This window comes from Nematolebias whitei, chromosome 12 (assembly GCF_014905685.2).
Source record: "Nematolebias whitei isolate Nwh7 chromosome 12, NemWhi1, whole genome shotgun sequence".
Lineage (NCBI taxonomy): Eukaryota > Metazoa > Chordata > Actinopteri > Cyprinodontiformes > Rivulidae > Nematolebias > Nematolebias whitei.
Window position 1 is genome coordinate 31,673,225 of NC_056509.1, and position 15,888 is coordinate 31,689,112.

General features: G+C 41.7%; 1 protein-coding gene across 1 annotated transcript in view; it reads right to left on the minus strand.

Annotated features, from left to right (window-relative positions):
- xkr6b (XK, Kell blood group complex subunit-related family, member 6b) overlaps positions 1 to 15,653 on the minus strand; it is a 77,912-nt gene extending 62,259 nt beyond the window's left edge. The window contains exon 1 of the mRNA XM_037685418.1: positions 15,079 to 15,653. Coding sequence (XP_037541346.1) covers positions 15,079 to 15,653 — 575 coding nt within the window. The remainder of the gene's footprint in view (positions 1 to 15,078) is intronic.
- Positions 15,654 to 15,888: the final 235 nt, after the last annotated feature.

The window sequence follows — 15,888 nt, forward strand, 5'->3', positions numbered from 1 at the left end:
ATCCAGCAACCAGCAGCCTAATAAATAAAAACTGTTCTTGTTTTTGCACTGCTGTGTCTGGCTTATTAAGAATCCAAAGACCCAGTCATGACAGTACTGGGGTCCAACATGGAGGAAGCCTTATGAGTCCATCACTTGTTCAGGCAGGGAGGATGCAGGTGTGTTTGCTGCTTCAACAGCAGGCTCTGTTGGATCTTTTATGATACGTATGATACAGATGTAGGATAAAATAACCCTTTGAAAGATCACAAAGTGTTCTAAAAAATAAATATCCTAAAAAGCCAAAGTTGGGAGAACACATTGTAGGAATATGCTGAACAAACTGTCTTAAGGAATATTTTTAACGAGCATTTAAAGCAGTAATTATCTAAACAACAATTAGAAATCATGTGTCTTTCTCCAGCACTTTGTTAGATGTTTTACTCCACACTGTATTAGATGAGTCAGGCATTTCTCATTATTCACTGTAACATATGGTAAAGGAAAATTCATGCCTCCTTTGCATGTATTCACATATTTATGCTGACATTTATAGATGTACAGAATCAGTAATAGACAAATGTGTGTGTGTGTGTGTGGGGGGGGGGGGGGGTGGAATGATATAAGACTGATGTTCAAGCTCTTTCAGGGCAGTATCTACAAGCTGCTGGTAAAATATTCGTTCAGCATTAGAGTAAACAGACACTGTTGCAAGATGCTGAAAAAACAAATCTGGAAACAACGAATAAAGTTCGTTTTCAACATATTGAAGCCATTTTAGGGATTCTGCTCAGGCTAGAAGCAGAGGTTCTGTTCAACATTTAACTGATTGCCTGAACTCAAGATTGCTCTTTCAGTTCACTTTATTCAACCAAATGTGGCTTCTTCTACTGGCCACACAACCATTCAGCCACTATCATATGAAGAAGAAGGACACAGGAAGGACGAAGCTGGACTCCTGAGCAGGAGGCCTGGATATGGGCTGTTCTATATCTGAACCTGACATTATGTGGGACAGATCAGAATGTTCTTACAGGAGATGTCACATAAACAGAATTTATTGTGCTGGGATTCAGGCAGTTTTATGGCTACAATAAAAATGTTTAGAGATGTCTTTCAAAGAGCAGTTTGACATTTTGCTAATGAATCAATTTGGAGCTGAAGGAGAAGATAAATACCACCTATAGGGTGTTTTATGATATAGTTTAGCATACCAACACAGAGACAGATAAGACAGGACATCCTGAACTTAATGAAACAAGTAAACAAGTTTATTTCAAGGCTTCACCGTGCAAACACAGGAACAAGAAGGGGTGGCAGAAAAACTGCAAATGTGACACTGTGAGGGTAAAAGCACTGAATAGTCTGTTCCATTATTTATGAGTAGAGATTGTCTGTTTATAAAACTGACGCCCAGAACGTCGGCCTTGATTACACTGAAGCAATGGGGGTCTTAACTGAACTCTGATGCAGCTTTCAGGACATCATCTCAGAATAAACCTTCAAAAACAGAAAAAAAGTGTCTGTATAAAAACCTCAGTGAAAAAACAGTTGTGGCTTTTAATGGTTTCCTAGGTTTTAAAGGATTTACTGGCTACTTTTAAACTTTTTACTTGAATATTTGTGACTAAATATAAGGACGTACAATATACAGCAACTTTACTTCTGACGAACACACTGCAGGAAAAATATTGCAAATTATATATATATATATATATATATATATATATATATATATATATATATATATATATATTAGGGCTGGGCGATATGGCCAAAACTTTTATCACGATATATTTCTTAATTTCGGTCGATAACGATATAATTCAATATCAATATAAACAATATAAATCCTCAGTAAAACTGTACAAACTGTACAAATAAATTAATGTTCACCTTTTATTTGTCTTTAGCCTTCAAAAATTTTTGAAATCACCTTCAAACATAAAATTCTAAACTTTGTCAATATTAATAATAATTTTAACTTTAAACAACAACATAACCTAACCCATGCAGGAAACGTCATGTGTTTCTCTTTTGATACAGATGGGGGAGTTGTTTCAGGGACACGTTGGCTCAAACTTTATTGTGCTTCATCTTCTGACTCAACATATTCTACTGAGTGGAACAAGCTAGATGTGTCCCACCGCTAGTTGGAACGGCTCTCCGTCACATTTTGCAGCACACTGAAAGTACAGTTTATCAGCTCTAGCCAATAGCTGGAGATAGCCGAACCACTTCCACACCGCCAAATTAGTCTTTCCTCTCTTATCACTTATGTCATCTGCTTTCTCTTCGCTTGTTCAGTCACATTCTGACGGTCATTGACACTCATTTTGAACCGAAAACTTAACTTGTGTTGGAGATTAGCATAGCCCGCTTACGCTAACGCCTTCTTGACTCAAGCTCTGCGTAACATGTACGTCATCAGGCACTTACGTAGTTGTGCCGCACCTTTCTCTGTTCGGGTTGAAACTGAAGTGGCCGCTTCAACCCGAACAGAAAAAGAAATGCGTCAGTGAAACGTTGTAATCCTATCGAAATATTGAAAATGTGCTTCAAACTCATATCACCGTTGTTGAATAAAAGTACATTGCAATATATCGATATTGAATTATTGTCCATCCCTAATACATACAAAGTACATATATATATATATATATATATATATATATATATATATATATATATACACATGTATGTATATATACAGTATATTATACGTATATAGTATTGTCTCTTGTTAGTCCCCGAGGCTCACTGGGATTAACCTGTATAAATAAATGTTGAATGAATACAATTAAAGTTTTTACATGCTAAAGCTGTATGATAACTACCTTAAAGCAACATTTATTTTTAAAGTGTTCTCAAGATAAAATCCTGAATGTGGAGCTCTGAATAAAATATAGATTTGTGTTTTTAATTTACATTTTAATCAACGTCCCAACTTTTCTGGAATTGTTTTGTTTTCTTGTCATTCAATTCAAGTTTGTAATGCAAACTTTTTTCACCTGTCACAACCAAGCAGGCATATTTTTTGCATTGCATATTCAAAACAATAACATCACGCCCGGTTTTCTTGGTCTTCGAATATGTCGTGTGTTGATTCCCTATCGAGTCTGCAATAGTATCAACTATTTGACTTGCTGCATTTTTAAAGACTCTTCTGATGTCACAGTTAAAGGTAAAACTCTTGTTGCTCTCATCGATTCATTCTGTTCTCTCTTTTCAGCGGGCTGTAAAAGAGTAGCTACGAATTTATAAAGGAATGGCATTTAGCGTGAGACCAAAACCGTGAATCCACAGGTTGACTCGTGAAGCGAAGTGGAACGGTTTACTGCCAAAACGAAACGTCTTGTCGGAACATTAGGGAGCAGAAATAAGAATGGAACGGGATCTGAAAAAGGCCTCTTTGGGGATTAAAACGTGGTACGGCGAGATGAAGAAGGGAGAAAGAATGTTGCGATGGGGCAGGAACTGATGCTCCAGTTTCTGTGACAGAAATGGAGGTCAAGTGTAGCTTTCTGTGAAGGCAGCTCATGGACCTGCAGAAATACAGGAGAAAGATAGAGAGGAGGGAGCAGGCATGATGACTTTAACTAGCGGTAAGGGACACAGTTTGAAGGAGACGGCATAGGGAGCTCCATCTTTCTAACTACAGCCAGTAAGGAGAGGCTAAGACAGGACGGAGGAACACACAGCAAGGTGTCTCCCTATAAGATGGATGGAGGAGAATAACAAGCTTTATGAGGAATCTAAGCACGTTAATAGGTGTGAGCCATGGGGGGGATAAAAATATAAACATATGCTAACGTTGCAGGGGAAGACAGCAGGTGATGCAGTGACTTGAGCTTATGAGCAGCACTAATGGAGAAAGAGAGAGAGTACAGAGACGATCATCTCAAATAGCACATCTGGGAATGTAAGCCGTCATTTTGAAGAATAAAGCAAGGTTTAAACATAAAACAGAAATGCAATACTGTATTAGGCTTATAGGCCAGGTGAAAAAAAGATTTTGGATGAGTAAAATTTAGTTAAAGCCCTTGTAATAGTAATAATAATCAGTGACTCAGTTGGTAGAGCTGTCGCCTCTCAGCAAGAAGGTTGCTGGATCAAATCCCAGTCCTGTCCAGAATTCTGGTTGTTTGTCTCGTTTGTCTTTATGTGTCCCTGTGATGGACTAGAAACCTGTCCAGGGTGTTTCCAGCCTCTTGTACATTGATCGCTGGACATGGGCACCAGTGACCCCCGCAACCCAAAAAGGAAGAAGCGGGTAAAGATAATGGATGGATGGATAATAATATGCAGTGGGTTTATGTGGAGGTGTACACACCTAGCAAGAATCGAGAAAAACGACATTTATGTTTGTGTTTTTAAAGTAGGATGGAAGCAGATGGGTGTGGGGAGGGTTTAGGGTTGAACCAGTGCAGCAGCTACAATCGGCAAACAGAAGAAAGAGCACTAAACAAGGAAAAGTCTTCAACGTCGACATCATCACGAGCCAGTTACCACCAGCGAGCAAGCTGTAGCTGCAGCAAGGACAACACAGTAGAACGCAAATATGTAAAGGTACACAAAAGGAAACAACACTGATAATGGAAAGTCTAATAGGAAAACACTAATGTAGAAGGATCTTGGGCTAGATCAAACAAAAGGAAGATCAATTTGCATCAGTCAATCCTAGGTTTTTGGTTTCATATAAGCTGATCAATTGATGTACTTTTAAAACACATTTGTAGGTTCTTAGTGTACTGTGTTCTGAACCGTTGCTTGAGAAACCTTTCATTAGGCAGGCCCCGATGAATTTTAACAGAAGACCCCTGCCACAGGAGCATTTATAGAGTTTATTGAAGCATCACTTTTCAATATTAGTGCAAATGTTCATATCCTGTGTTATTTAGCAGAGAATGGATTTGTGCTATTGGTCATGGTGTACATTTTCAGAGATGCAGCAACATGAAAGAGCTTTTAAAGAGTAATATAATATACACAGAGCTAATCTCCTATCTGTTCCCCTGAGGTCTAGTTTGTGTGCATTCACATGCACATACATGTGACTCAGATATGAAAATTGGTCATGAAACTCACCCGTCCATGTGCTTGATATGTCTGCATGCATCTTTGCATGCTGTGCTGAGCAGTGTAATAGCGAGATAATACTATATTTTTTGGACTATAAGGTACATTAAGCGAAACAAAACAGCCAGATAAGTCAAACTTTATTCAACTCATTCACAATAACCACATAAAATCCGTTTGAGGTCATTAAGCCCAACCTGAATTAATACATAAGGTGCACCTGATTATAAGACTTTGTTGATTTTTGAGAAAATTTAAGGATTTTAAGTGCACCTTATAATCCAAAAAATACCATAATAGGATAATAACAGTTTCCAAAACAAAAAAAATTCTTTGGAGGCAGGTGAAAAGCATCAACACAGACTTTATGCTCGTTTGTTGAGATCAAGAGCTCCCTGCAGCATCAGAAAGGTGTTCCTGCCTGCAGAAACAGGAAGAAATGAGTTAAACATGTTACTCATTTATTTAGGATATTCCCTCTTTAGACGTGTTCCTGTAAAACAAACATGTTGTACTCTTCATCTTTCATGTGGGACATTTGGATTCACACTAAACCAAAGCTTTTCTGTGAAATTCAATAACCCAGCCTGATCTCTGATGACACAAAAACCAAAACAGTAATTGAATACCCTTTACCCTCACCAAGATCCTTTCTCCAAATCCGCTTCTTGAATTACAGAAGCTCATATTTATCTGCCATTTATAGCTTTCTGTCGCTTTACCCCCAGCTGTGAAACGTTCACAAGAAAGCCGTCTTCTCTTGCATTTTGATGCGCTCCTCCGTCACATAATTGGGGGGTTTTCACGGAGAGCTGGCTTTAAAGGTTGGTTCCCTGTTATCTTCGCTAATGAGAAAACGAGCAGAGATGCACTGGTACGCACCAGAGAAACACTAAAGTCTGTAAATAAGACTCACCAGGGTTGGATGTGTCACTTAATAAAAAATAAGTGTTTTCCATCTGAGCCAACATGCTCTTTTCATCTTTTTTTTTGTCCTCTGAGGATAAAAGAGTTATCTGCTATGATTCTTATTACACAAAACAGCATTAGCAAGTTTTATTTTCATAAAAATATGTTTTTTTAAGAACATTGTGCCGAGGGAGGAGGTGTGGTATTGTATAAGGAAATCTGGAGTGGCAGAGAAGTATGTTAGACTGGTACAGGACATGTATGAGGACAGCAGGACAGTGGTGAGATGTGATGGAGGAGTGACAGATAGTTTCAAGGTGGAGGTGGGAGTGCATCAAGGATCAGCTCTGAGCCCCTTCTTGTTTGCACTGGTGATGGACTAACTAATAGATGAGGTCAGGCAGGAATCCCCGTGGACTATGATGTTTGCAGATGACATTGTGATCTATGGTGAGAACAGGGAACAGGTGGAAGAGAACTTAGAGAGGTGGATGTATGCACTTGAAAGAAGAGGAATGAAAGTCAGCTGTAGTAAGACAGAGTACGTATGTGAATGAGAGGGAAGCTGGAGGAACAGTGAGGCTACAAGGAGCAGAGGTCACAAAGGTGCAGGACTTCACGTACTTGGGGTCCACTGTCCAGGAAAATGGGGAGTGTGGTAAAGAGATGAAGGAGAGAGTCCAGGAAGGATGTAGTGGATGGAGAAAAGTTTCAGGAATGATTTGTAAAGGGTGTCATCAAAGGTCAAAGGAAAGGTTTACAAGACAGTTGTGAGACCAGCTATGTTGTAAGATCTGGAGACAGTGGCATTGACAAAAAGACAGGAGAAAGAACTGGAAGTAGCAGAACTAAAAATGTTGAGGTTCTCCTTAGGAGTGACAAGGATGGATAAGATCAGAGGTACAGCACAAGTTGAACAACTGGGAGATAAAGTTAGAGACCAGACTGAGATGGTTTGGACATGTCCAGAGGAGGGACAGTGGGTATATTGGTAGAAGGATGTTAGAAATGCAGCTGCCAGGAAAAAGACAAAGAGGAGATATATGGATGCAGTTAGAGAGGACATGGAGGTAGTTGGAGTGAGGACAGAGGATGCAGAGGACAGAGTGAGATGGAGGAGGATGACTCACTGTGGAGATCCCTGAAGAGGGAAAAGCCCAAAGAAGAAGAAGAAGATCCTCAGCCATGAGAAAAGGCAGAGCAGGAAGACTGAGGCATCTATCAGTCCTGCCTTCCATAAATACTTCAGCAGCTTCACTGAGAACAAGAAGTTTCTTCATTTTAAGCATAATTATACTGATTGTCATTGTATCATCCAAACCCTTGTTCTCTTCCTTCTTTCACCCCCACAGCTGCATTGTCTTCTCCCTCCCTTAACACGGTAGCTGGTTGCACTGTATCATCTCAATGCCTTACTTTACTGCGTCAAGAGGAGAAGAAGAAAAAAAAAAAAACGCTTTTTTGGCAAACACAAGCTGCCCAGGCAGCCAAGAGAGGCTTCCGTTAACTCCTTCACAGTCTGTAATAATATTTACCAGGCAAGAAAACAGAGGCAGATGTCAACCATGAGGCAACTTCTTTTTCCCTCATGTCGCTCGGCAGTGAGCCTGTTCTTATACTGGATTAAAGCTTAATCTAGCCAACCAGATTTGTGACATTGAAATGTTTTGTACTGAAAGGCAGGAATTCCCCTCCTCTCTAGTTTTTGTTGAATTCCTGAAAAGCCAACACATGTTGTGTGTTAAAGTATGACCACTTAAATCTGCTCTAGTCCGGTAAAAATGATAGTTTAAAAAATAACAAGTGTAGTTTTGATTGTATTTGTGTCAAATGTTTTATGTTTTTAAATGCCACAATCAAGTTTTCATGGCTACAGTGTAACATAATGAAAAGAACACATTGTTCTTCTTAAGCCAAAATGAAACCAACCAGCTGCCTCAGTTAGTTCTGAAGAACACAGTAAATCAAATCAAACTCGCTCTTTTCAGCAGCAGAACACAAACGAGTCGGTTCAGTCAAGAATTGTCTTTTACCAAACAACTGGAATCCAAGTGCCCACGTAACAACAGCATTATAACATTATGACCCACTGCCATGAAATGCAGGTGATAATGCAATCATCTGTGTGTGTGTGTGTCTGTTAGCAAAATATATTCAACAGTAGTGTTTGCATTTTGATAAAACTCTTACAACATGCAACATACAGTAATTCAAGGTGGCCACCACAGCTAATCAATTTCAGCAAACACAGAACTGGCTATATGGCTCGGTCAGTTTGACAGATGTTGAGCTCAAATGGTGTGGTAGTAGCTGAGAGTCATTCCACACTCATTTATATTTTTCTCATTTTCTTTCTATATTGAACATTTACACACAAAATTATGGCTAAAGCTTCATAATCAAACAGGAAACGCAAACATTTTTAAACTCTTTAAAAAAAAATTAAAGCATGGCAAATGGCATCCATTTATGAAGTAGAATGTAGAAGCAGATAAAAAGTATTACCACCAGTGGTGGGCACAGTTCTGCTAATCAGCTAATAGCGGAACTACTTTTTCGTTTAGCAGATTAGTATTTTTGCTAACTTTGGAAACCGTTAGCGGAATTAGCTTCCACTAATTTAGGTTTCGTTAACTTTGAGTCCGGTAACAAAATTCACAAGCTTGTTCCTGTCTGTTGTGGGCGTGTCTTGAAGACTCCATTAGGCACCCCATTGGCTGATTACTTGTACATGTGACAAGATGCGATTGGTCGATGCAGCTTCAACTGGAAGAGATGAAGATGTGTGACGCAGACTGAGTGACAGTCGTCTTAGCGGTTAAGCATTAGCTTCTGCTAATTTCTTTTTTTTTTTACCTCTTTAATGGCTTAGCTTTAGCTAAGCTAATTTTTTAGTTAGTGGAATATGGGTTAGTGAAGCTAACTTTTTGGTTAGCTGTGTCCACCACTGATTACCAGAAGCATGGCTAATCAATGGCTGTCTAAAGAATCTGGTTGTTGAGCACATTGTCGAGGAATTTTGGTCAAGGTCAAGGATGTTCGTCACTAAATGTTAACTGTCCATGAACTGCCCAAGAACCACATGTTTGAATTAACAGAATGAGCTGAATGAGGAGCTGCTTTGATACTGAATATGCAGCTGGTACTCCAAGATCGTCTCCGAGTCTGGAGGAGAAGCTGATAAGCGTGTATTATAAAAAAGACTTCCTGCACTCTGTCCAGATCTTCACATCTGGGGCTTCAATGAGACATCTGTGTAAGCCTGTGTGAACTCTGCCCTTGCAAGCAAACTGGGCTAAAAAAATATTATCCTGTGTTCGTGTGTTACTCTTTTTAAACAAGTAGATAATGAAAGGATTTTTTAGTTTTATCCAACACACATTTTGGTGATGCTCAATAATTTAGACGATCAAAATATGCAGCATTTTCCTGAAATATGGCAAACATCAGTTTGCACTTTGGTGCCTGAAAACTCTAAAACCAAAGAAATGAAATTTTCTGTGACAATGCAGAATGAATGCTGAGTGCTAAACAACTTTTTGAAGTCATGGCAGGACAATAAATCAGTGGTTAGCACTGTTGCCTCACAGCAGAAGGTCCTGTGTTCAATCCCTGGTTGGACCTGAGGTCTTTCTGTGTGTAGTTTGCATGTTCTTCTCATTTTCATGGGTTTTCTCCAGGTCCTCTGGTTTCCTCCCACAGATCAAAAACATGCATGTTAGGCTGCCTTCAGGGCCAGGCCTCCCTTGCAAAAGAGATCTGTGATCTCAGTGGGATTTGCCTGATTACATAAATGTTAATAATAACTTTTTGAAATGAGCTGAAAAAGCTAACAAAATATGGAGATGTTCAAGCTTCAGCAAAACACAACCTGACGGTAATGGCTAAGTGAAGCTAAACATAGCAAAAGAACAGCTAAAAGCTTAAAAGAGCTAAATGGTAGCTAAAGTTTAAAGTAGTTAAAGCCAAGCCAAAAGCTAAAGGTAGCTAAAGGCTATCTAAAAGCTAAAAGTAGCATAATGGTGTCTAAAAACTATAGTAAAAGGATAGTAAAAGCTAAAAGTAGCTAAAGGAGAGTTAGAAGTCAAAATAGCAAAAAATTGACTTAAAGCTAAATGTAGCAGAACAGTGGTTAAATAATTAAAAAAATAGCTAAAAGCTGAAAACAGCCAATAATTAGCGAAAGGCTAAAAGTAGCAGCATGTAGTTAATATCTAATTGAACACAGGAAGAGAAAAATAGAGGAAGTATGCTGAAGTAGATTTCAGTGAACAGTCTTTCTGAAGGAACTGAAAAGATCTAAATGCACATCTATGAGGAAATGTTTTATTAGTAAAGTTCAATATTTGCAATTATGCAAAGTATAAAAGTTACTAAAAAAGCCTAAGTCACTGCATTTATTTCCTGAATAAGCTGAGTGTTTTGACAAACAAATAGCTAAAACAGCATAATGTGTGCAGAACGAGTGCAAAAAATGGGTGGAAAATTTAAAAAACAGGAAAAAACAATCATGCGGTTTGACATAATTATGAATATATTTTTACTCATGTTAAGTGAAAACACTAAAAAAATGTACTAAATTATTTTTTTGGGGGGGTTGAAGTCTTTTCCAGCACTAGAAAGCTCCAATTTCAGCTCCCATTTAGTTTAGCAAAAACAGCTCCAAAATCAGATAAATAATTCAACACTTTTTTTTCAATAGTTTTTCAGCACAAATTTCAAATGTAGGCTGTGATTAAAACTATTTTAAAAAAACTGAGGAAAAAATAGATTTAACTTTCAGGCTACTTATTGATTACTGTTGATCACTTCAACTATAAGTTTTAAAATGCACCCACTTTAATTGATTCATTTAATACTGCAGTTCAAAAATGTTTAAAAGGAGTACAACCCAAGAAGCAAAGCATGAGGAGCTAAATCATTCTGGTCTTTAAATTTCCACAGCTGGACACATCAGATCACTTCTGCTGGGAATTCCCCAGAACACAGAGATTTCAAATCTTCCCACGTGGATTTCTTCCGAGGGGGGCATGTGGGGAGGAGATGGATACAGTTCTCTCTCAGTAAGAAGCTAATTTGGGCTTACACTGATTAAGCTGTCCATCCTAGTGCCAGGAGACCTCTGTGTACGTCTGATCCACCGTGCGCCTGAGAAGAATCTCTAACACCATCAGCAGGGTCGGCTGATTCACAGTCAGAGGTGGGGGTGGGGACAGAAAAGAGCTGCGGTAACCAGTGACATGGTGGGATTACAGATGGGATTCTGTCAACAATTAACAAGGAGATTAATGCAAGGCAAGCACAGTGTTTCTGCCATGAGATTAGTCCTCGGGTGCACAGGTGAGGAGAAAAGTAGTTAATTGAATGGAAAACTGAAAAAATATAGAAATGATAGACATGATGAGGAAACATTTTTGCTCCTGTTAGGCTTGTTTTATCTTAAATTAAAGGCAAAAAAACACAAGCTTTAAAAAACTATATATAGAAACTCCCCAAAAATACAAACAAACAAAAATATAGCAAAAACCAGTGTTCTGATTATTATAAGATATAGGCAGGATGGCCTCTCAGTAGCTAAGATTCTCCATATCAATGGTCGGTTATCCCTGTGGCTCTTATAGGTCATGAACTAACAAGAGCAGCTCTTGACCCTCAGCTTCAAACCAACGGAGAGGCAGATCATGTCAAAGGAGAGAAAGTGATCTGACAAGAATCCCAGCTGCTGGCTCTGTGCGGTCTCAACATCTACAAACACCACAGGGTTTGTGTTCCTCACTTAAGCTTCTTCTTTTACTATTGTGACAAACAGGCAATAGTGTAAACTGTCTGTGTGTGTTCGTTTGTCTGTCTGTCCCATGAACCAGTGGAGGAGTCTACAGCTGATTAACTTCTGGAGTCAACCCCGTTCAAAATGGCCGCCACGGCTAATCAAATTCGGCAAAGATAAAGACGGCGATAGTTCTGCAGACTCACAGATGTCGCATTAAAATTTGGAGTGGTGCGAGCTAGTTTAATTAGCTCGTGCTGTTTGCAGCAGCAGCTAGCTGTAGCAGTGCGGGTGCATCCTGAGACACTCTGCAGGGACATCTGAATCCAGCAGTAATGACATTTAATGTGAAACTGACGGTCACAGAGAGGTTTGTAAAAACGCATTTGCATGAACCGCTATACATTTTTTTGTTCTTGGCCACGAGTTAGCAAACATGTTGTTTCACAAGAGGGCTTGGGTTTGTGAGAATCTTTTGTTACTTCTTTAGTTTTTGTGATTCTTGTGTTTATGTTTTGAGATCTTTGTGTTTTCTTGTCATCTGTTATTTTCCTCCATCATGTAGTCAGCTCCTGCCGCTGTCAGCTGTGCCTCCTTGTCTTTCCCCAGGTGTTCCTCATTGTCTCTCCTTAGTGTCCCTTTAAGTTCAGGGTCTTTGTGTTTCCACCTTGTCCATGGATTGTGCTTCCCACAGCCTGTTGTGTTTTTGTTCCTCGTGTTCATGTAAGTTGTGCTGCCATGTCAGCTTTTGTTTTGAATTTCATAACATAAATCAGTTTTTTTCTTTATTTTAGCCTTCGAGTCCTCCGTGTCTGTTTGCACTCTGGGTTCTAAAAACTCCACAAAATATGACAGGATTTAGATTTACTCACAAAGAGAAACCGCTGAACTGAGTGAATTAACCACATTTTAAAACGACACAAGAAGTTTGTCACACTTTCGATGTGTTTTGCTCCAAGTCAACCCAGCTGAGTTCAGGGCCCTGCAGACTCCATTGTAAGTGGGGAAATCGCCTTCATTGATGTAGGTGTGTGACAAAAATTGCATAACTTTGTTTTTAGAGTAGCTTCGCTGGCCCCTTTTTGACTCCAGGCCCGGGCCCAACTTTTTCTCACAGGTGTACGTGCCAAGTATTATGTGATTGGTCAGACGTTTGTGGGCGTGTTTGTCAATGCTGAAAAAAAAAGCAGTCAGGCATTCATTTGTATACGACTCTTCAAGACACATTAAGATAGTCAAATGACCAAAAACTCCTGGATGAAGATTGCACAGACATGATGCATGGAGGAGTCTGTCTGCTGAAAAGTGTGGCGCCGTCTTCATGATGGATTTGTGACCAAATGGCGCATGCAAGAACAGAGTGAAGACTCTGGTGGTTAGAAACCCGTGTGACATATACTGCAGTGGGAGGGGTTTCCCAGGAGCTCTGCGCCATGTGTCTTGTGGACTATGAAATGTGTGCGCGAAAACGAACGTCCCACAACCACATGACTGCGAGTCGACTATTCATCTATGGAGCAGGGCACTTTCTGCTCCATACCTTGTTTGGGTCCTAATGTCCACAGGCAGCATAAAGATATACTGGTCTTAGTGGCCATTTTGCTGGAACTGTTTTACAAAAGATCCTCATCAGTCAAGTCAGAATGAACCCAGTGTCTCTAAACTGAGGTAATAAATAAACAATTACAAGTAAGACACTAAATGTTCATTTCATAAACCCTCAGCTCCAAAGAACTGAAATCTCTATAAAATTGATTTTCTGTTCATTTTGTCTAAATTAGATTAATAAAGTGATCATAAATTAAATCAAACTACTCATTAAATTAAGGCTGTGTGAGGTGACTGAAGTGACACAGACGTTCTCTTGCACCGTGCATCTTTGTGCAACAAAACTCAGACTGAGAGCATCTTTAACCTCTGACTTGTTGTGTCAGCCACAATAACCACCAGCAGAAGCCTTGTTTTTGACTGGAGCACCGGTTACCAGTCCTCCATGTGTTCTTCCCACTGCAAATATGATCTTAAAGAGCAATCGAACCACACTGGAGTAAATAAACCTGAGGAAATACAGCTGCAGCAGCTGATCAATAGAACAAGAGAATCAGGCAGATGAGAAATGCTGAGAGGAATCTCTGTCCGGGAAAACCCATCTCCTCCTGCACCAGCAGGCTCTAAATTTATCTCCAGTGCAGGAGAGGAAATGCTCTTTTCAAGCGCATAAGAAAAAAATAGGTATTTAATAAAACGGGGGGGGGGGGGGGGGGGGGGCTAAAGAGAAAGAAAATTAAGGCCTGTGGTAATGTTTCGCCACTGCCATCTAAAAGGTCAGTGAGTTTGAGTTTTACTCCTGGACTCAGCATGTGAATCATTTCAGCCCCTGTGGCACAAATGTTCTCATGCACCCCCACCCCCCCACCCCCCAAAAAACCCCAGACATTATGTGAAAACCATTTGTCTGTTGAGATGCACATGACTGATGCTGCTGCAACCAATCAGTGGTCAATCTCTTATCTGCTGCACAACACACGCACGCACGCGCGCGCGCACACACAAATACAAGACAGGATACACTTTCCACCGCTCTCCCATTCAGCTGCAGCGTTTCCTTTTATTCTCCGCCACAGCAGCCCCTTCAGCCTCCATGCGTTACTTTTCCTTTCTTCCCCCCCCCCCCCCCATTAAATGCCAGCCACTGCGTCTGTCTGCACCAAATAAATAAATAAATAAATCACAACCGGCTTCTCTGAGGGAGATGATCTCCGTGCGCCACAGACGCTCACGGTTTACTACAGATTTACGCGCAGACTCGCGCAGCTCGAGTGCAGTCTACGTGTTTGTTTGGAACATAAACAAAATTGGCAGCACATAAATAAATAAAACAGCGTCGCAGAGGAATCGATGACATCATGTGTGTGTGTGTGTGTGTGTGTGTATGTGTGTGTGTGTGTGTGTGTGTGTGGTGCGTGTGTGTGTGGGGGGGGGGGGGGGAGGAAGGATTGTGAGACATGAAAGCAGATGCTCGTCTGGCCTTTTTGGTTTGCTGCGGAGAGTGTGAGGAGAGTGAAACGAGGCGACTCAACACGCACACGCACGCACGCACGCACGCACACACACAGAAGCTGTCGGCTACTACCACTCCACCCCCTCTTTGGCCAAATACCCCCCACCCAGCCTCACTCAAGCGCAATGGCGCACTCACTGCGCTGAAACTATCGCAGCGGTGCGCCGTCCAGATGTGGACGCATCTGGTTCTCAGAGTGAAATTCGGAGAAAAATGAAGAGGAGCGCAGACAGCACCGGGTGAAATCAGGTGAAGCAGAGGTCGGCAGCTGAAAGTTTCTCACCTCCACACTTGTCCCATCTGAAAGACGTGCACGAGGCTCTGCCAGAGCCAGACGGACACGCGGCAGCACCTGTCTCTTTGCAAAGTGGCCGTGGCCCTGCGGCCGCTGCTCAGCCCCTCCACGGAGCCCAGTCCGCCCCCCGTGTAATCCTGCACGAACCACCTGAAGCTCAGGATCTGCACCAGGACCGAGGGCACCAGCACGAAGAACAGGGTCAGGCCCGACCACAGGAAGTTCCGCTGGCGGTAGTAGTCTGCGGCCAGCCACAAGTCGGAGCCCACGTCCCAGAAGAAGACCAGCAGCGCCAGGACGATCCACAGGCAGTCCAGCCAGAGGCGCTCCTCCTGCGGCGGCGGCGGCGCTCGCCCCGCGTCTCTCCCCTTCCCCTTCCTCCGGAGGTAGTGCAGGCACGCGCTTCGGCAGCCCCAGTAGCACGACGAGGTGTTGCAGCAGTGGCAGATGTGGAAGGAGCTGCCGTCCCGCGCGTCCTCCTCCCCGGTCCCCACCACCTCGTCCAGGTTGTGCAGCTGGGCGAACCCGGTGACGACCCCGCGACCATCGGATTTCGCTGCCATCTTTCCCCTCTCTGGTGTTCCCACCTCCTCCGGCTTCCGGGGCTCGTGACGACACTTCCCTGACACCTGTTTTGCACCCCAAATGTTGGAGCCATCTATCTCTCAGAAGCGGGGTGCCAGCGCGGAGCCGACTCTGTCCCCAAACGGCGCAGCGGCGTCACCGCAGACGCAGCGCATCTTTCCTGTCCCCCCCTCCTCCTCTCCCCCCACTCTACTCCACTGCGGATCTGATCCC